We start from the raw sequence: 20,967 nt of genomic DNA on the forward strand, positions 1-20,967 counted from the left end.
CTGGTATCATACTACTAGTGGTACATACAGGAAACCCCTATATGGCCAGAAAAAAGAGGATAGGAGGAGAGATATGGCGAAAATCGTTTAGTTACTTTACTTTACTTTGTTTTTGTTTTTGTTTTGTTTCATTTTCCTTTGGTACGTCAGATATTGTCATAACCTCCGGGTTGCATATAATTAATGAAGTAATCAATCAATCAATCAATCAATCACGGAGGTTCGAGCAATGATCATTGACTATTCGCCGTTATATATGGCGAAGCATTACTGATATACCGATCTCCGATAGGCCACCCGGTTTGTAAAAAAGAGGGAAAAAAGAAAAACTGTTATATATGCCATCACCAGGTATGTATATACGTTCCAAAGAAATCGTTAAAACAGAAGAAAGCAGTCAGACAGAAGAAGAAAGAGAAAGAAAGAAACTCTATAAAAGAGAGGCGGGTGACCAAATTCCCCCAATTCTCCCACCCACTGCGTGGGTTCTGGCGCTCCCAGCATGTACAAGAAACAACAAAACTGAATAAAGAAACCGACCGGCTATGTAGAACGGAACAAGCAAGGAAATAAATGCAAACCAATACATACAACAGGAACAGCTAGATATGAGGCCAAAAATCCACCCACTGAACAGAATCATAGGTCCCCAAAGGAACCTTCCGCAGGCTTATAAACGCCTCCACCGTTATAAAGGTGATACTAAACAGGTAAAGGGGTATACAGATCAACATGAAGATAACTGCCGTAGTTCGATAGATAAAATTGTACATAGTGCTATTAAAATTATGTGAACTAGAGTCAAGGAGCTCACATATGAGGGAAATAGAGGGTGTAGCGAGAGCGATGGATGATACCCTCCACAGTATTTGCTCGGCATATGTAGGGAACGGATAGTTCCAAGCACTCATATGAGCGCAGCTTGTGATGATAACTGTGCCGAGCGTCACCCAGTAGCAATAACCTGAACCAATGTCGCTAGCTTCTTCGAGAGAGCCCATCACCTCTAAAAACACATTTCTATACCTGTTAACCCGTAGGAAGGCGCTCTCCTCAACCTCGACTGGTAGACTTAGTATTATGGGCTCGTTGATATTTAAGGGTTTGTAGAACCATTGAGTATATGATACCAACACAAAAAACACTTGTATAACCACATGCAGTTCGAGTAGAGTAATCGGCAAGCCCGTGGCTTTGCGCGCGGAGCACTGAAAAACCATCCAAAGTGCTTGAAGACAAACAAAAAACTTTGCAATGAGATCGGCTTTTCCTTTATCCGCAATCACTCTTTTGTTGATAGCATCCATTGGGATTTGATCCTTCGACAGGTAATGTAGGAAGCCCTCATGGGTAAGAATGCAGCGGTCGCGTGTGAAATCATCTTTCTCACCGTCCTCCCCCGCTTCTAAATCTTCATTCACTACAAAACCCCCCATCACGACGAAAAAGGCCCCCTCCATCCCCATGTTGTCCTGAGAGCTTCCTGGTTTGATGCCAAAATGCGCGCACCAAGTGTCGTGGACCAGTTTGGCATTTTTTCTCTGTACGCAGGCCGACCCAACGATTAATTCGGGAGTAAACAGTGCCCAAAACATCCACACAACCCTACGAATTGTGATTCTTAATGTTGTTGGATTCGGGATAATGTCGGGATGGACTGAGGTCCAAACACAAAGACCAAGAGTGATTATACAACTCCATAAAATACCCATCGTTCCTCGGCCTCTAGGCTCCGAAACGAATGTTGGTTCGAATTGAGTGTCGTTAGAAACGGCCGAGCAGATATCCCACAGGAAGACTAAAGCAAGGAAAACATAGCATCGATAGTTTCCCATTTCGCAGATATTGTTTTGTGTGCGGTAGTTTCGGTTGAATTTTGTTGCGGAGTTGCAGATTTCCGTGGTTGGGGCGGAGGGGTTCTGATCTGGCTACGTCTATCTGGAGATGAAATAAAGCGTTAGAAATAGATCAATTATTTATCTGACCATAAATATATGATCTCACCTCGGCGGATTCTTAGACCAAGCTATCTCCCAGTACTGGTGGAACAGACTTGCCTGCTTAAAAGTAGTTGAAAGATAGGTTTTGCGGGGTACTCAGTTGTGGTGAGAGGGCCCGGACTCGAGCCTTGTCATATACTATTTCCCATAGGACCACAGCCGAAACTGGGATCCTTGAAAAGCTAGAAGCACAGCCTACTCTGGAATTAGTAGGTATGGTGCGCACACTCTTAAATTAAAGGCATGGAAGTGGACTCATGGGCCAATTAGAGGCCACAACTCGGCCGGGTTTGCTTTTTGGGGGTTATGGTGGAGGAACCTTGACACGGAGTGCCGCGACATTGATTTTGCTTACTAACACATACAAATCACGTGCCAAGAGTAGGGAAAGTATTGCGGGTTGACAAAATTAACTGGACACTGCGTTAAAACCACCCAAACCAAATAGACCACAGTAACTAACCCCCCAAATACCTGTGATTAAGTCCACATTAAAACCTGAGATAATAAAAGTATAGAGGATCACAGATATAACATCTCTTGACTTTTCAAGTTGTGGTTGTGTTGCAAGGGGACGTTGAAGTTGAATTTCTTACAAAATTTGGTTGTAACGTATGTACATGTCCGGTTAATTTTGTCAACCCGCAATACTTTTTTTGACCATACAAGCGACATTGTCTCAGCCAAAATATTTTTATAACTCAACAATGAAGAATGATTTTAAAAGTCCGAGCAGATAAAATGATAGAGCAGGTGAAACTGAGTAGATCTATCTAATAAAATTTGGTTGGTGAGCTATAAGCGGTCAAAGTTGAGGTGTTTAAACTACTAGTACTCTGTGACAAGGCTTCCCCCACCATATAGTATGGTCAATAAGAGAGGGGTTCATGGCCAGAGGTATCTCATCTCCATCTCCATCTAACATCTATATATAGCGTTATAACGTAGAGTCAAGAAGGAAAGAAGAAATAAAGAAAGAAAGAATTCTTAAGCTGCATGTCCGCTACACCGCCTTGTATCGGTTAGGCTATGACCGCGCTGTGTCAGCAAACACTGAAAGAGCCAGCTATAGAAACGTACTTCGAAAGGTATACGTACACCATCTAGGACTCAGGTGATGTGGTAGACTTTACCGGCTGGCTGGGTTCTCCATCCACCCATCAGCCTCTGTCTCTTATACGCCCCCATCTAGCTGTCTGCGCTTTTCTCCACGCTTTCTGGAATCTCGTCACAGCTACAGATAATTTGGTGGGCAGGGAGCTAGACTGTCATTAACCGAGTGCTGTACGTCTCACAGCCTCTCACTCTCCTCCGCAAATTAAAGACTGAGCTCTGGCAGGGCTTTATGGTCCAGAGGTCCAGAGGTTCGTCTCGTCTAAAAGGCTAATCCGATTCTTAATAGAAAAAAGGTGTCATTGATAAAGTTAATGATGTTTTATTAGCAGGTATTTCCACACATATTACGGTCAATAGTCAGCCGGACTAGTGCTGCTATTCGATTCTACCGCTAATGTTGAAATCGAGCGTCCTATGCTCTTCATTAGTATGAGGTACGAACGGGCTGAGCAGGGGAGGAAGGCCGGGTTATGACGAGTAAGCCTGGGTGATGCTTGCAAGGGCTGTAGTCAACGAACTCTCTTCTGTCTTTCCTTCTCTAATTTTACTTCTGTATTAAGCACGTATAAATCAATAAAACCTTCATCGTTCTCAACAGCTAATTACAATTATATTAACGATAACCATAACTACGACAAAAAATCCGGCTAAAACCCAGTACACTACTCCTGAAGGAAACTGTTGCTGGGTAGTCTATCAGAAAAACGGACATTTCGACTGCGTTGGCTCAATTACATGTAGGTAGGCAATAACCCCCCCTTGCCGCACATGAATGACAGCTTAGCTATAGCCAATATTTACGCTCTCCTAGCACACGGATTGTTATTACCCAGCACTCTAACTGTTCCTCGGCGTCGGTGATAAGGGCTGCAGTATTAATTGACGCCGTACTGGGCTAGCAGCACGCCCCATTACTACTGCAACATCAGCACCCGCACGCTTAACACGGAACGGGTAGGTGGGGTTGCGGTTAACGAAACGAAACCCTAACCCCGGCTATCAATCTCACCCTCAAACCTGACACTTAGCATCTCCGGTCATACTCGACGCCAATTGCCCGCAATTGCCCGAAATCACGCGCATATATATACGAATGTTGCGGCAGCTCTTCTCCGCCGTCAAATCTACCATCACCAGTCCCACCGCCGCCGCCGCCACAAGAACAATGTCCACCGCACCGCCCCCATCGCCGCTCAAGAAGCCCTGCAAACTAGCCCTGCTCCAGCTCGCAAGCGGTCAGTACTATCCGTAGCAGCGCTTCCACTACAAGGCGGGCACGAGACTAACCCCCCACGCACACAGGCAACGACAAAGCCGCCAACCTTGCCAACGCCCGCAAGCAGGTCGCCGCCGCCGCCGCCCGCGGCGCCAACATCGTAGTCCTGCCCGAATGCTTCAACTCCCCCTACGGCACCTCCTACTTCCGGACCTACGCCGAACCCGTCCCCCACGGCAACACCACCTACCCCGAATCCCTCACCCCCTCCTACACCGCGCTCTCCACCGCCGCGCGCGAAAACAACATCTACCTCATCGGCGGGTCCATCCCCGAGCACGACCCCGCCACCGACGCCCTCTACAACACCTCCCTCACCTTCTCCCCCACCGGCGCGCTGCTCGCCGCCCACCGCAAAATCCACCTCTTCGACATCGACATCCCCGGCAAGATCCGCTTCATCGAGAGCGAGGTGCTCTCCGCCGGCAACACCCCAACACTCATCGACACGCCGTATGGGCGCGTCGGCGTCGGCATCTGCTACGACGTGCGCTTCCCCGAGCTGGCGATGATGGCGGCGCGGCAGGGTGCGTTCGCGATGCTGTACCCCGGCGCGTTCAACATGACGACGGGGCCGCTGCACTGGGAGCTGCTGGCAAGGGCGAGGGCCGTGGATAATCAGGTGTGGGTGGGGATGTGTAGTCCTGCGCGCAGCGAGGAGGCCGGGTATACGGCGTGGGGGCATAGCATGGTTGTTGATCCGAATGGAGAGGTGGTGGCGGGGATGGAGGAGGGCGAGGGGTATGTGGAGTGGGAGTTGGTGCCGGAGAGGGTGGTGGAGGTGCGCAGGGGCATTCCCGTGACGAGGCAGAGGAGGTTTGATGTTTATGCGGATGTGGCGGTGGCGGCGCCAACGGAGGGGAAGGAGGTGGTGTAGGGTGGTGTGGATAGGTAGTTAATATCATTGGCTTTGAATTGACTCTTTTTTTGCGGCTGTGATCATTGACCCGAGATGTTTACCGGACTAGAAACCCAGCCCTATAATAATTCACGTTTCTAGAATTTTTATACAATAACAACTAACGTAAATTCTCTAGTGCCCATTGTAGTATCCAGTAGTTCACGTTATGAGCTTTAAGGGATTATATTACCATCGTCCATAGTCATAGCCGTGTGTGCAAATTACGGTTCACTGTAAAACCTGTATAGTCTACAGCCTGCCAGAATAACTCAGAAATAGTCCATAACAATCTCTCTAGTATCTACAAGAGGCCAATCGTTGGCTGTCACTTTTAAGAAGATATTCGTCTCATGGCCAGTCCCCAGTGCTACCCCATCATGAACCGGAGCCGTTTGAGGTTCTAATATTGGGTACTTTGCAACCACGAGAAACTAGCGCAGGGCAATGAAATGTTATAACGGGATTTCACACACCAAGCTTTATAGAGCTGTTATTGAGGTTTCTCTATGGTATTAAGACCGGTTGCCACCACACCAACCACACTCCCAACCATAACTCGTCCCACCGCTGCCACAACCCTTCACCCCAAACCAACAAAACCAAAAATACAAAAGAGTTCAGTACCCAGGATTCCCGCATGGTCACCCACTGCAGTACTGGCTGAGCGATACGAGGTTTGTGTATGGCAGAGCGAACGGGATGCCCAATTTTCATCGTTCTATGACTGAACACGGGAGATCACTCGGCTTTTCGCATGAGATATCACTCGGTTGCGCTTTGTTTAGGAGGGGGGGGGGGGGGGTTATTACATGTAGTAATGGGGCTCCATAAGCCCAGCACAACTATCAGACTCGGAAGCCCAAAAACCAACAGACTTCTAGTAGGGCCCGTTTGGCAACGGGGTCGACTTGTTAAATTTTGGTGGTGGGGAATGACTTATCCGTGAAATACTTGTATTGACTTATTAACAAGATTTGAGTGTTTGGCAACACATTCTGTCCAGTAGATTTGTAATACAAAAGTCAACCAAAGTCAACAAATCCACGGAAATAAAAAAGCTGCCCCGACCCTGCTTTTCGTTTCCCATTGCTACAGTGATGGGGAGAATTATTGCGAAAACAGGGGTTGGCGAGCTCTGTGGGGCCGCACAGGTGGGTTAGGGCTTTGATTGGGCGAAGAGGAGCCTCAGGCGGGCTTTAGGCGGGCTTCACGCAGTTTTCAGCGGTTCACGGCTTCAGCACTCGACTAAAAACTGAAATTGGGACGTTTTGTTAGTAAATTCACGAATTTTGATACTCGCTAGGCTTTTTTAGCACGCTCGCCAACCCCTGTTTTCGCAATAATTCTCCCCATCACTGTTACAATATCACTTCAACCCAACCACATTTGGTTAAGTAACTTACCAAACCACAGGTAACCCACTTTTCTAGAGCGCAACTTGTCCTCTCAACATAAGTGACCCTTTTGCATAAGTCTGTTACAACGCCTTAAACTGGCAAACGAGCCCTTAACCTAATATTTGAGCTAGAAAGACTACAGTCACCACGTGCCGACAATCGATATCGAAGCTCCGCTCGCCTCTCGAACAGTCTATCATTACTCCGCCCCAAACACCGCCCGGTAGTATAAGTACAGCCTGTAGCCTGTAGGCGGTAGTGAGATGTACGTACGAACTTCAGTGGACCTGCAACCGCTCCCCCACCCCCCTTCTTTATCTTTTCGAAAGTTTTAAAGGAAGAAACTCTACTACTTTGCGGGTTCTGCCCATTCCGCATCTACCCGCAACAAGCAATTTGGCAACCAGTACCCTCCCAATTTGATTGTTACTCATCTGCTTTGTATGGAGCACAGCATGTTATTAACTCAGTACCCTCTATTTAAACGGGTTAGTCTACTAGCTGCTACATTACTTGTATTTCCGCTCAGAATAAACGAGTGATGCTCGATGATCTCATGTGGATCTTCCGGGCTACATACGGCTCTACTAGATGTCAATGGTATAGCTGATGAGGCCGCGTTTCGGTCATAATAACAACTAGGGTAAAATATAGCGTAACTAACGTGTAATGATGGCTATTTTAAGATTCATATATAATTGAAAATGTGGACACCTCGCATCTTGCATTCAATGATCCAGAGGGTACGTACCTCGGTCAGATCCAGCCCTTGATGATTCGAAGTACTTAAGTGCTGCAACTCAAGATACAAGTCACCCCCCCGGTCAACCATCTGGCAAAAGATGCGTCTTAAAGAGAGAATTCGGAAGGTCTTCACAGGCCAGAGCAAACCGATTGAAGATCCCGTTTATTTCTTCCCTCTTTTCGATCTACCAAATGACATCCTCGTTTGTCTTGCTCCATACCTCTCCTACGATGCCCTTTACAATCTAATCCGGACAAATCGCCGATTCTACCATCTTCTCATCGTACCCCTTTACAAGAGATTTCTAGACAACAACCTCTATCTAAATGTTGTCGATACTCTCGCATGCGCCTCTCTCACCCTGAATCCTGGCACACTCCGCAATCTCATCAGAGTGGGTGCGCCCCTCCACCTTCTCACAGGCACCAGAAATAATCGCACACGTGCCTCTCTCTACTTGAAAAGTCACACGGTGGATAATCTCCCCAATGCAGGCGCGCCGGGCCCGGTCGAGCTTTTTACACCTATGGGTTCCGGACGCAAGCCCACAATCCTACTTTCTGCGGCTCTCGAAGGCAATAGCAAAGTCGTAAACATGATAGCGACTGCAGCACATCTAGTACACCTGCAGGACACGTACGGAAGACCCTCAGAAATTGTCTTCAAGGTGGCACTCCCGAGTAACACGATGGGTCTTCCGGGTACTGATCAGTGTTGCCGGAATATACTGCATCTTGCCTGCATTAATAGGGAGCACTTCAGGATGACCAATGATTTTGAGGGGCGAACGAAAGCGGTGTCGCTTGTTCGAGAGTGCCAGGAAAATGTCAATTCGAGAGATCTTAATGAGTGTACGCCCTTGCATTACGCAGTGCAGAGTGGCTGGGACTTCATGATACGGTTGTTGCTGAGGTCTGGCGCGAATGTTAATGCAAAAAACCGCGCTGGAGTCACAGCGCTACACATCGCGGCAAGGTTGGAAGACATCAAGACAGCGCTGAGTGCCTGCCGTATTCTTGTCGGGTTTAAAGCAGATAAGACCATGGTGGTCCCTTCATCTGGGCGCACAGCGCATGATATTGCCTTATCCCGGAGATTTAAAGCTGGTCAGCTTCCCCGCATCGACGAGATACGGACGAGACGGCTAGTAAAACTATTAAAGCGCAGATGAGTGGCATCTTACTGTTCTTCGACCGTCTTTTTATATGTTTGTGTGTTCATACTCGGCGAGGTATCCTTCCCTCTGTTTTGAAGGCACGAATGTTTAGCCATGGTGGGCAACATTATTACTGCATCAAGATTAGATTTATTGCTAACACCATTCTGGGTATAACTATCACCTTTCTAGATATAGCCGTGAAGGTGAAGCACTGTGACTTGTATCAATTTGAACCTCTTTCAAAAGCTTTGTTTTTTTTGCTTGGGACGATCGTCAGGCCTAATAAAAAGCCATGGGGGTCAGTGCAGTTTAAGGATTTCTTTGGTTTTCCGTGTATATAGAAGGAATTATGTATATATATTGTTGTGTAGACATTTGATAGTTGCGGAGATGTACTAAATAACGGAATGTAGTTGATGACACAATCGAGTGATAGATCGTGAGTAAATTGACGAATGTTTCAACAAATGATTCGTTACCTTCAGGGATCATTTTCACAAGGGAAAAAACAAGTTATATGAGAAGAAATCCCATATTTGTCTCCGTCTTGGGTTAGAGGCGACAGATAGTTGGACGATAAATGATGTATTTATATCACCAAGTCGATGCAAAGTACATAAGTCACCCAGTGCTCTTATATTACATAGTAGTGCCTACTTGTACGAACTTATAAATTACAAGTATCGTAATTTATACTGTGTACTTAGTAGGTGCTAGTTCTACGTTTCATGTAATTCGCACGTAGCTAGTAGAAAGGCCAAGTTTTATAGTCTACATATATACCTTCATCCACTACTAATCGGACACGGCATCACCATCTCTATCATCTATCACCCCTCCACATTTCAAGACCCGATGTTTTTACTGCATGTTCGCTGAACTAGACCTATCGTCGTCTTGTTGGATATATCTACACCTCCTAAACCCTTACAACCACGGAAGTGCATTGCACCCCGAATGCCTAATACTAGTCCTTCCAGATCGCGTCCATTTATCCCCTACGAACTGATTATCATCATCGCCGAGAACCTTTGCTTTTCGGATCTGAAAACACTCTTATCTGTCAGCCGCTCCTTCTGTGAGCTTTTAGTTGGAATGTTCTACCGCAACGCACTCGCGCCGAGATACAGAAAGCTCGCATTCTACTGGGCAACATTAACTAGAAATAGAGAGCTCATGGCTTTGTTAATGGAGAAGAGCAAAAACTTCGCAGTGAGGCGGAGCAGTTCAGGCCCGATAATTTTCAGACCACCGGTAAACCCTGCTTATACAGCTGCTCTTATCGAAACCTTGCTGGAGCTTGATGCCAGGAAGATCACCGTTCAAGACGCATTCGACTTGTGTACGCCTCTCCACGAAGCGGCGCGGCAAGGACATCATAGACATTTGGGGATGATACTAGAGTCGAGTACTGAGTTGGATGTTAAGGATATCCGTGGGTGGACGGCGCTTTTTCATGCCATCTGGGAGGGCCGCGTAGATGTTATAACGCGCTTGATCGACCAAGGTTGCAAAATCAATACTCAAGATAATGCTGGAATGGGAGTGCTCCATCTTGCGGCAGTACAGAGGGACCCAAATATCGTTAGAGTCCTGCTTGACTCGGGAGCCGATTGCAATGTTGCTGATTCTAGGGGGTGGACTCCTATTGAGATGAGGGAATTTACGCGTGGGGATAGTGACCCCATATCGATGATGATCCTCAAAAGGTTGAAACAAGATTATCGAAGCAGCTTATCACAGACGGCTCTTCATATAGCAGTGCTTTTTCAAGATCTAGAGATGGCTACCCACTTCCTGGATCAAGGTTCAAGGATAAATGATGCGGATATCCTTGGGTGCACAGCTCTGCATGATGCCGCAGTAGTCGGTTACAAAGAGATGGTTGATCTGTTACTATCAAGAGGAGCGGCAGTTGATGTAATGAATTCGACGGGGAAAACCCCACTCCATTGTCTATTGATTCAATGGCCACGAAATACGCCTCGAATTGCGTGGGCACTGCTAGACAGTGGCGCAGATGTTAGAATTAGGGACAATGACGGGAATACCGTTTTTGATAACATAATCAACTTCGAGGTTTTCCAATCAGCCAGAGAAAAACTGCTTCTTCAGCGACTCCTGGAAGGAATGGATATCGACTTTATCAGCACGTATGGCGGGAGCAATCTACTCAATATAGCGGTAGAATTTGGAAACGAAGACTGTATCCGGGTAGTTCTGGATAATGGGGCTGGTATCAATGACTTTAACCAAGAAGGGGTGACTGTTTTGCACCAAGCTGTGTCCTTGGAGAAGCCTGGATCACTAATCCAATTTCTTCTTGACAGAGGTGCGGATCCAAATAGTACAACGCCCAGAGGATATACATTTATGGATGTGGCATTCATCTTTGGTTACTTCCCTACACCACTTCTACACATTGCTCTCGGCAATCCCCACTTTAGGTCACGATATAAAAACCAAACATACCTCCATCTCGCCGTCCGTACACTTGACATGAGAAAACTAAAGATATTTATCACCTTGGGCGTCGACATCAATGCCCAGGACATCTGGGGGATAACAGCACTTCACTTCGCAGTTAAGGAGTTCAGACTAGACATGATCAGTCTACTCATTAACAGTGGTGCAGATACTAATATCCGGGATGTCGACGGGCTAACGCCGCTTGCCGATTTACTAAAGATATTAAACCCGGTACACCCACCGGCACCGGTACCGTTGGATCTAATAATGATACTGGCGGAGGGTGTTGACCTGGATATGAAGGATAGCGAGGGGAATACGGTGCTAGACATAGCGATGAAGTATAAACATTATGCAGCAGCGAAACTGTTGATATCCCTTAATATAGAAGGGTGCGTGTTTATCGGGACAGATTATTGTAACACTTTTCGGAAAAGGAAGAGGGTCAGTGTATAATAGTTTAGAGTAGCTGGGAAGGTGCTCATGTCGGTATGCTACCTACCTGGGATATCTCTTATGTATTATTATTAAGTATCGATTTGATTACTACAGGTAGAATAATTGATGGGTACTAGGACCTATGGCGAAAGCTGATGTTTTGTTACTATAATTATCAGACGTCAATGTTAATGAATTATCAATCAATCAATCGGACGTCAGTGCGTACCATCGAGTGATATTTCATGACTGTAATTCTGACCCAGGATTTGTAACTTACTAACCATATGCAATTGCGCAATTAATAATTAACCACTCTACACGGACTATCCCCTTTACAATCTTACTCTACTAATTGAACCTCATCTCTTCCTTCCCTCGCCTTCCCTTCCATCCTTCCCTCTCCTTCCACTAAGCACGGATCCGCACGTTCTCCCTCAGCCATCCTTAGCACATCCACACTCTCCATACAGCAATGGCATGTGCATGCCAAACACGCATCCTGTGCTTATAAACACCGCCTTCCTACATCCATCCATACATAATCCCACTGATCTCCTCTCACCACGCTAAAATAAAACGGCTCACGACATCTCCGCTTCCGTGCCCTCGGGTCGGATACATGAGATCATGAAACAACTTCCTTGGGCTTCCGCGGGATCTATGTAGGTACGATAAACATTCCTTCCACTCCACCCATCCACCTCCCTACATACATGAGATACACATCCCATGTGGTCTAGAAAGATCTGTAACACGCCTCGCCGACGTCGTCCGTCCCACACCATCGCATCCCCCTCCCTCTCGATCCCGCCCATGCACTGCGCCAAAAGGAAAAAAAATGTGAAAAAACGAAAGAAAATTTGTTTACCACCTTGGCCTTAATCACTGCCGCATGCGCAGTGTCAAAGCCCTATCTGAATACCCACTCTATCTACCCATCCAGCCCCCCCCCCCCCCCCCCCAGACCCCCGTAGAGCAGGACACCTTTAAGGCCAACTCTAGAGTGTTTGCAGGGATTATAGCAGCAACCACAAGGATCACCGTCCATGAAACGACATGGGGATGGCGAAAGACGCAGGGGAAGGGGGAGGGAGGTAGGGCGAGGAGATAATCCGGCCGGGCCGGTGTTGCGATGTGGGAATGGAATGCAATGGGCTGGGGTGCTGGGAGAGGGAGAGTAAAGTAGATGTGACGCGTACAGACGGGCGGACGGTAGGTGTCAATCTAATCGGAATCAAGTTGATTGAGTTCTTCTGGAAGCAGGTTTTGCGGACGATTATGGATTACAAAGGAGGAGCGAAGATGTTTCGGCTCTAGGTAGGCTAACTAACTAATCGAGTACAAACATTGAGAAGAAGAAGCAAAGACAGACAAAAGGCTCTCAGCAGAGGAGAAACAAGATAAGTCAAGTTCAGTTACAATTGCTCGGAAATGAAGAAACAAGAAAAATAAAAAGAAAGAAAAGGCCCATATCAGCACAAACGCTGAATCTCTGCCATAACTCTACATCCGTCTCTCTCAACTTCCCATCCATGTAGCGGACATGCTCGCTATCGCATTCCGGTCCCCATCACCACTGCTGTAAAGCTTTCCAGACCCTCGGTTTTCGGTACCTTGTTTTCGCAGGACCTTTCCGTCCGGGTCGCACACGCAGGGACAGAACTTTACGCCGGCGGGGCGCCTAAATAGCCGGCTGCGCGCAGGTAACCCTCGCCCTCTCTCTCTTTTTCTGTCCTCCCTCGCCATTGATCGGGGCGAGGTGGCCACAGCCGTTTTACCCATTCGGAAATTAGCCAGGAACCAGGGGCGGTGTGGTTCAGTGGCGACGGGTTTGTTCAGTGGTGTGTGGTGGGATGTTCCTGCGGTCCGTGAATTTTTTATCGGTTTCGGGTTGATGGGCAACCCATCCCATCAAATCGATCTTTGCAGTCTGTCGGTAAAAAAAATAAAAAAATCTTTTTTTCGAATTTCTTTTTCAGTCAAATTTTCTCCTCATCGCAGTTCATTCAGGGCCAGGAGCCCTCCTCCCGCTCCTCTGAAATGATCGGCAGCAGCGCTGAAAACCGATACCCAACGTAATCCTCCTCAAATGAAAGCACCGCACCCTCTGAGTTTTCCCACCAACCCGAACGGTAAACTTTCCACCAGCCGAGCGCAGGCAGGTACTCCTCCCCCCTTCGTTCCTCCTTCTTCTCCCACCCGAAATCGAGTTCGTCGTAGTCCTCAGAATAGGTCGATGATGCGGAGGAGACTGAGACCGCGTCTGAATCGTCATCAGAGTACTCATATCCCTCGTCGTGTGATGCGGAGCTGAATGAGGCGTTGTCTTGGACTTCTTGGCCATCGTAGCAACCGAGCCAATGGGAGTGTGTGGAGGCTGCATCGTCGTCTTCATCGGTGCTGCAGGTGTCACATTCCGCTTCTCCACATTCCCAAGCGGTTGCGGTTGTGGGCTGGGCGGCTTTTTCACTTTCGAGGTCGGTGGTACTTTCCCACCAGTTTGCTGTGGATGTGGAGGATAGGTCTTCTGTAGAATCTTTTTTTTTTTTCTAAAGTCAGCTTTTGTCTTTTTTTTTTCCGACTTTTTTTTTTTTGTTACTTACGACTGAACCAGCTCCAAGCAATGAAAGAGCCGCTTTTCTGCTCTTGTCTGAATTTCCGGAGAAGCTCACGGAAGGATGTTGTAGAGCCTGCACCGAGGGCCTGGATGTTCGACATAATGTCCATCTATATATCTCACTCGTACACTAAAATTCCAGCGATAAATATTGCAATGAGGTGTGTTGTATGTTCAAGCAAGGTAGCAAGGTAGCAAGCAAAGTAGCAAGCAAAGTAGCAAGGTAGCAAAAAAAAAGTTTAACCGTCCACGATGAATGATGGGGGGGAGGGGAGGGGACGAAGAGACACTTATGTACCAAAAGACAGCCGGGAGGAGCAAGGGAAGTGTGACAAGGTGGTGGGTGGTGTGGTGGAAGGCGACTAAGGCTAGACTAAGAAAATGAAATGCGGGGGAGGCAGGCAGGCATGCCTACATACATAACTTTCCCAGCACGGTTGTGGTGTTTTTTTTTTCTCTCTCTCCTTCTCCTACCCTGCGTCTTATTAGCCTCCTCCACCTGCGGCTGAATTCAATATGTGCAGGCAGAATATCACTCTTATGTGGATACATTATACATAACATGTTGGCACTCCCCATCAATTCAATTGAGCCTCATCCACTCGAGAGCAGTAAAATTTACTGTCACGGGGGCAAGTGCATTCACGCGCCCAGCCCATTCGGGACTTTTCCGTACTCAAAAGCTCGAGCGCAACAACAATTGAACCCTAGTTAGCAGCTACAGTATGCTAGACAGCTCAATCCCTGAACCACGTGATATATCCCCGTATTTACAATATTGTCTGTTAATTATTTATTTTTATTATCCCAAATCCTGGGGTTTGTTCTGGAATGAAGATGACAAAAGGTCGACGAGAGACACGACTCTGAATATCGATCCGGGTCCAATTACTCGGGTCGGCCCGCCCTGTACGTCCTCACTCGGACCTTTCTAATGGAGCAGTTACTACCGTCTACAGCCTCGTGACGTTGTTTTCTCAGCTTTATATACTGTCATCCATTGCGTGCCTTGATTTTTTTTTGCTTTCAAATCTGGTCGTAGAACTAGATTTCTATAAGAGTCAAACACCAACAGTTTCCGGGTAGGTTGCAAATTTCACGATGTCACGAGAGACCCCCCCCCCCCTCCTCCATCGCCTTCCCCGGAAATGGCAATGTATTCTTTGGAACAGACCCACTTCCTGACTGGTTGGTAGGAAGAATTCTCTGATGACAAGGCACAGACGGTTAGCAATCGAATTGAGACGGATAATTGTTGGGGACCGAACGTAGAGCAGGTAGGTACTCTTGAGTACTAATACCCTCGTGGACATTTGCAGGCGCCCACATATGCCAACCACTCTTTTTTCTCTCTCGGCGGGCTACCCGGACCCAGCGTCCTGGGATTATTGGTATACAAAGATGTTTCGCACGGTTGTGACCAAGAGTTTAATTTCTGAAGCTAGATCTTCTGTAACAAGGCGGTACCTAGCTAGGTGAGCCAGCACTCAAGTCGTTGAGTAGTGCTAGCCAGTACTTTCCGGTGCATCTATCCGGCAGTTAGATTTAGACTCTCCATATCGTTGTCACAGAAACACGAAAAAGAGTCTTTTTGTTTTCTGCGTGTCATCATGTACAATGCCTTCGAGAGGAAGTATGTATATTGAACCCAAACAAAAAGACCGGCGATAAACCGCCAATGGAATGTTTGACAACCAAGCTGCCTAAATTATAAAGTCAACAGCTTTCAAACTCCCGCCAGTTCCCGCCAGTCCTTGCATTAATTGCATTACCCCACGATCACCATAGCTTTTGAAAGCTGCAAGCGAAAAAATTTCATGATTGGGCATTCTTGAAAATTTTCACACCGGTCGAACGTTCAAGGCTTGATGTTCAATATGCTATGCACTGCACGGCCAGGGGGAAGGTCTAACCTCACCGTTTCTGTACTCTAGAATAGCTGTTGCTAGGTAAGAACCCTGCCCAGCTAAGGCCCCTGCTCAGAGGGCCCTGCCAAGAGCATTGTAGAAAACCGGACGCTTCAAAAATCACAAAATCAGAGACATCACGTGCGAATCGGACAACTTTTTTGCAAGAAAGGAGAATCTTCGCTTCTCCGATTGGATCTCCTTCCTGGGACAAACGCGTGTATGGATCATGAACGAGATCTACGGAAAATCAAGGATGGCCGTTGCGGAGGTTTTAATTCGAAAGCCGCCGGTTCGGTCGATAGGGGCAGCGCCGCCGCCGCCACGACAACGGACTCCGTGGCGGTTTTGAATTCTTCGAATGTTCGGATCTGTGTTCTTCCACTGGCAAAGGGCGACTATCCCTATTCTCATTCCCCATCTCCTTTTGTTTCCTTCCTCCTAGTTCAGGTGCTGGATGTTGCCCCTCTTCCCTAAATTCCCTACTAGGAAGTAGGATGACACCAAATAGCTTCAAGAGCATTTTACGCCGCTCACCGACTTGAACCCTGATGTGATGCATGGAAGTTGTGGTGAGGGGAAGATGTTCCTTCCGGGTAACCCTGAATTGCTTTAAAGTGCTGTGCAGGAGAAAAAACAAAAACGCCCTGGCTGGTGAGACATGGCCAAGCACACTACCCCACAAGGATGCAAAAAAAAACTGACATGTCGACTCCCGCCAACGCGAAAGGGAGAAATGACGATTCTTAATTCGCCAACTCAACAGGTCCGGGTAGGATTAAATTTTCGAATGCGCTTTTTTGTCACTGCTTCGATTCCTCTACTGGCCGGTGATCAGACCATCTGGCTTTTTATACAGAGCTACTCTACTTAGGTACGGGTCCACGTACAATACTCTACTCCAGACTCGTATATAGGATAAGCTGAGTAAAGCCCGCATCTGCACTTTATTGCTTGATCTTGTGACGAGGGCGAACCAGTGGGAGCTGAGCGTGGGTGAAGAGTTCAAGCGACAGAGTTCCTAGACCTACCTGTGGTCCTGAAGTAGCACGCGACGTTCTCAGATGTGAGTCTAGGGACGGATTCATCCCCAAAAATGCCATAAAATAAAACGCTACATACCTAAATCTACGTGAGCAGAGTAGGCAAGGCACATAAATACATACTCGGGGCAGGTAACAAGAACCTGAACATAAAAACGCGCTAGCAGGGGTCAAAGTGGTTGCTACCAGAAAAACGATGTTCAGGTTCTTCATGCCTACTGCGAGTATACTCGTTAGTATCTAGAGTTTGATTTCTATAGGCGAGACATCTGCAGAGCCAGCGTGCAATGATAATCAAAGAACCACTGCTGATCGACACAAGGGGGCGTACTCTACCACTGACGCTTTACCGGTTCTGTATATTCGCTCGAGAGTCTGGACTACAAAATTCCAGATTGAGTTAGTTATCAGCTTGAACTCCGAACGAGTGATCCCTGGTGATGTCCCAGTTAAAAGCTACTTGGCGCAATCAAGCCTCGATCGCAAGATCTACATGAGTGGATTCTAAGATTCTAAGTGAAGAAATGAATAAGGCTAGCCGGCCGAGATAATGCAAGGCACTAGCTGAAAATAGTGATGGTAGTAATAGTAGTGTCAGAGTAATAGATATGTAGTTGGAGAACCAACCAAGTCGCGGTTACCAAAGAGGAGAGTGGAGCGCAGTAGAGCCTACCAATGGCTGCACATATAACTTGTTTTATGTGATGCTGTTGATAATCCTCTGTGGTAAAATGCGGGTACGGTTGGTGGGGAGAAGTTCGATATGCACCACGGGCTGAGGTGCAATTTTGCTTGTACTCGGGGCAGGTAAAAAGTACCGGACACTGCAAGTTTTGTCTCTGGGTTTTTTTGCAGTAGCTCACGCCTAGCACGCATACCCATTGGTGAACCAAAAACCTGCATTGTCCGGTACTTTTTACCTACCCCGAGTATGTACTCACGACAGGCATGAAGTACCCGAATATGCAGCTGCAAGTTTTTGGTGTATTTTTGACTTCTACTCCAATGGAAATTGCAGATTAGGACGTGCATTTTCGGGTACTTGTTACCTGCTGCGAGTACCTACCTACATACAGATCAAGACATTTTTTTTCCTGCTGGCCGGGAGAGCTTGAACTGCCTATTGCGCTGCACATGAAGAATATCTTAATTTCAACCGATGTTGGTTGAAACGTCATACTTAAAAAGTTATTTTATAACAATTATCCCAACTCTGACCGAGGGTACATCGTGCGGCTGAGTTTCTGGCGTACAAATATCTAACCTGGCCTAGCCCACGGCGAAGGCCGTAGGAATTACACTTACGGCAGCTTTAAGGGCTTGAAATAAATACTTGGCAATTTACTGAGGACAGAGAAATCAGATGTATGTACGCCCGCGGTTAATAAATGCGTGTATAATTTTCGGTCCGTTATTGGTGGTTGATGTTGGCGCGATTGATGAAGTTGGTAGCGACCTAAGAGTCGATGTATCCCACTTTCCAGAAATGGGTCATATACCATCACTCGATACCAGCTCCAGCCCTTTGGCTCTAGCACAACTACTGTGAGCCCTAAATTGTCATTATAAATACATGCCGATAGACCTAGGCGGAAAGCCAAGCTGACAACCACTTGCCTTTTGTTTGATAACAGACCAAGACTAACGGGTAGCCTGATACTGCGAAGGAGATGGGTATTGCTATCTAAATAGTGCCCATGTCGGATTTTAAATGATATATCTAAATGTCCACCCCAGCGATATCAAGAGTGTGGTTACACTCAGCTGTTGTGATCCACGAATGAGAAAAAACAAATATCTTGAGATATCCCCGCTCTGTAGGGGAGTGCTTGTTTCACCCCAGTACAATGCCTTGAGACGACCAAGGGATTCGAGTCAGCAGCTGCATCCATCTGAATAGTAGATTGCATTTCCTTACCTCTAAGGCCAAAGATTGCTCATACGTATACCCGGTAGATTATCTTTCTTTCGTTATAAAGTACTCTATCTCTTGTCTCAGGTCTCCTACGATTAGCTCGCTCCAAAAGAGCTATTATTTACATCGCAAGGAATAGAAAACAGGTAAGAGATACTGTATGCACGTGAAGACTGTATCTGAGTCCACAAAGCCTGTCCGTGTGACCCATCAGGAGATAGATCATCACATACCAACCACCGTAACCCCAGGCGGCCAAAGGATCTGTATCGAATATACTCCCCTGTGGAAATCTCTAGGGACCTTGGGCCTGATTGAAAGTCGACCTTGAATGGAAATCTCAGATTGATTCCTTGTGGCTCTCAAGTCTTGTACGGAAGTTGAAGATAAAGAATGGAGAAGTAGAAGAGATGAATGTAGCTAGGTCGGGGGTCTAGTATATCACTAGCGCTAGCTTTGTAATACCAAAACCCGTGTATGCATGTACATTCCTCCCGCTGCCCTTCTATTCTCAGCACTTATCCCTTATATTAAAGAAATATTTAGGGTCAGTCCTCATTCTCTCATGGTCAAAATCACGGCCCGTTCGCCAAAAAGATAAACGGGGTTTACATGGATGTAAGTGTGATAGAATGGGCACCGAAATAAGCCTCCACCCCTGTAAACTCTGTTTGGCCTGTTCCCGAACTGGCTGTATATTAAGTACATGTAGTGGGCATAAGGTTGCATAGAGTTGTCTGCAGCTAGCTACCAGAAATTAGACTCCGATGAATCTTGAATGCTTGTAGTTTTCCTGTAGAAATAGTCAGCCTATGGAGGGGTAGGACAATAAAGTAAAGCGCTAGAGAATTTCTGTTATTCAAGGCATATGCATGTAAAGCGTCAGGGCAGAGAGACAGGGATACAGCAAACTGTATTTAGTAAAAGAGTATCCACGGGGGTAGGAATATGGTGACGAATAAAGATCTATTGTGTATGCAGTTATATCTTTGAGCCGGGTATCGTCGCAATTAATGAATTGAACAACAAAAAAAAAAAAAGGCCGGGATCGTCGTCATACAGTATCACTCGGTATTCAGAATAGGGTTGCAACAAGTTTTGCTTTCATGATGTTTTTGTTTATTCGTGTTCAAAGTATATACACAAGTGGTACCCCCGCCCGCAAATATCTGTAGAAGATTCCTATCAGTTTTAAGAGGGCCATGTGTATTAAGGGAAGCTTAATTCAATTGGCCATGCCAGTAAATTTCTAAACTAGTAATCCCAACGAGCGAACAAAAAAGAGTAAAGGGGGGACTGAACGGAGAAGGCATGACTGGCATCTCCCAATTGATTAAATATGGGGTAGGGCGGTGGCGGTGGCGGCGCAGAGAAAATAGAATACAATATTCAAAATCAGTATAGGAGCGCAATCAAAGGGCGCTCCCTACGAGCGATAGAATGTATTTCGTGGCCAAACAGACCCTTTTTCGGCTTTCATCGAATAGAATCAAGGTATCCAGAACTTATAAGCCCTACTAGGCCGAGATTCTATTTGATAGAAAGATTTTGTCTAAATCTTTTTTTTTTTTTGAGAAATGTTAGCCTGAATCATAATACCAGGGGTTTCACAGTTATACCTACGTACATGTAGTGTTTAGTAGGGGTTGAATAGGTCTAGGGGAATTTACAGGAATTCCTATAAATTAATAAAGCAACACAATATCCACCGAGAAGCCGAGTGATGGCTCATGACAAACCAATACTTCCTTTGTTTAATTCAACCAATACTTCCTATTCCAATGAGTGATACGACACATGCGAGAATATGTACCGAGAAACTTAAAACCACGTATGTATGTACATGTATGTCATCAATTTCACCCACCTTTCCAGTATTGCATGCATGTAGTTCCCAATTCTCATGTATCCCATTGAAGTGTATCCCAAACCCACACCTACATAATTCACGTACAGCTTCATGGACAGTAACTGGTGGAAG

At 46.5% G+C, this 20,967-nt stretch overlaps 4 protein-coding genes across 4 annotated transcripts; 3 read left to right on the forward strand and 1 right to left on the reverse strand.

Moving 5' to 3' along the window:
• Positions 1–4,209: 4,209 nt before the first annotated feature.
• On the forward strand, positions 4,210–5,269 carry H6S33_003692 (uncharacterized protein; the record flags this gene model as incomplete). The annotated part of the gene is made up of 2 exons (XM_044835061.1): positions 4,210–4,351; positions 4,419–5,269. The coding sequence occupies 2 exons, from the start codon at positions 4,210–4,212 to the stop codon at positions 5,267–5,269; spliced, it is 993 nt and encodes a 330-aa protein (XP_044692053.1).
• Positions 5,270–7,532: 2,263 nt separating this feature from the next.
• On the forward strand, positions 7,533–8,606 carry H6S33_003693 (uncharacterized protein; the record flags this gene model as incomplete). The annotated part of the gene is made up of 1 exon (XM_044835063.1): positions 7,533–8,606. The coding sequence occupies one exon, from the start codon at positions 7,533–7,535 to the stop codon at positions 8,604–8,606; it is 1,074 nt and encodes a 357-aa protein (XP_044692054.1).
• Positions 8,607–9,551: 945 nt separating this feature from the next.
• H6S33_003694 (uncharacterized protein) lies at positions 9,552–11,519 on the forward strand (the record flags this gene model as incomplete). The annotated part of the gene is made up of 1 exon (XM_044835064.1): positions 9,552–11,519. One exon carries the CDS (start codon positions 9,552–9,554, stop codon positions 11,517–11,519), a length of 1,968 nt encoding a protein of 655 aa, XP_044692055.1.
• A 1,991-nt stretch (positions 11,520–13,510) lies between these two features.
• On the reverse strand, positions 13,511–14,231 carry H6S33_003695 (uncharacterized protein; the record flags this gene model as incomplete). Its single annotated transcript, XM_044835065.1, has 2 exons — positions 13,511–14,040; positions 14,108–14,231. The coding sequence occupies 2 exons, from the start codon at positions 14,229–14,231 to the stop codon at positions 13,511–13,513; spliced, it is 654 nt and encodes a 217-aa protein (XP_044692056.1).
• Between the last annotated feature and the right edge of the window lie 6,736 nt (positions 14,232–20,967).

This window comes from Morchella sextelata (genome assembly GCF_020137385.1).
Source record: "Morchella sextelata strain SCLS chromosome Unknown scls_15, whole genome shotgun sequence".
Taxonomy (NCBI): domain Eukaryota; kingdom Fungi; phylum Ascomycota; class Pezizomycetes; order Pezizales; family Morchellaceae; genus Morchella; species Morchella sextelata.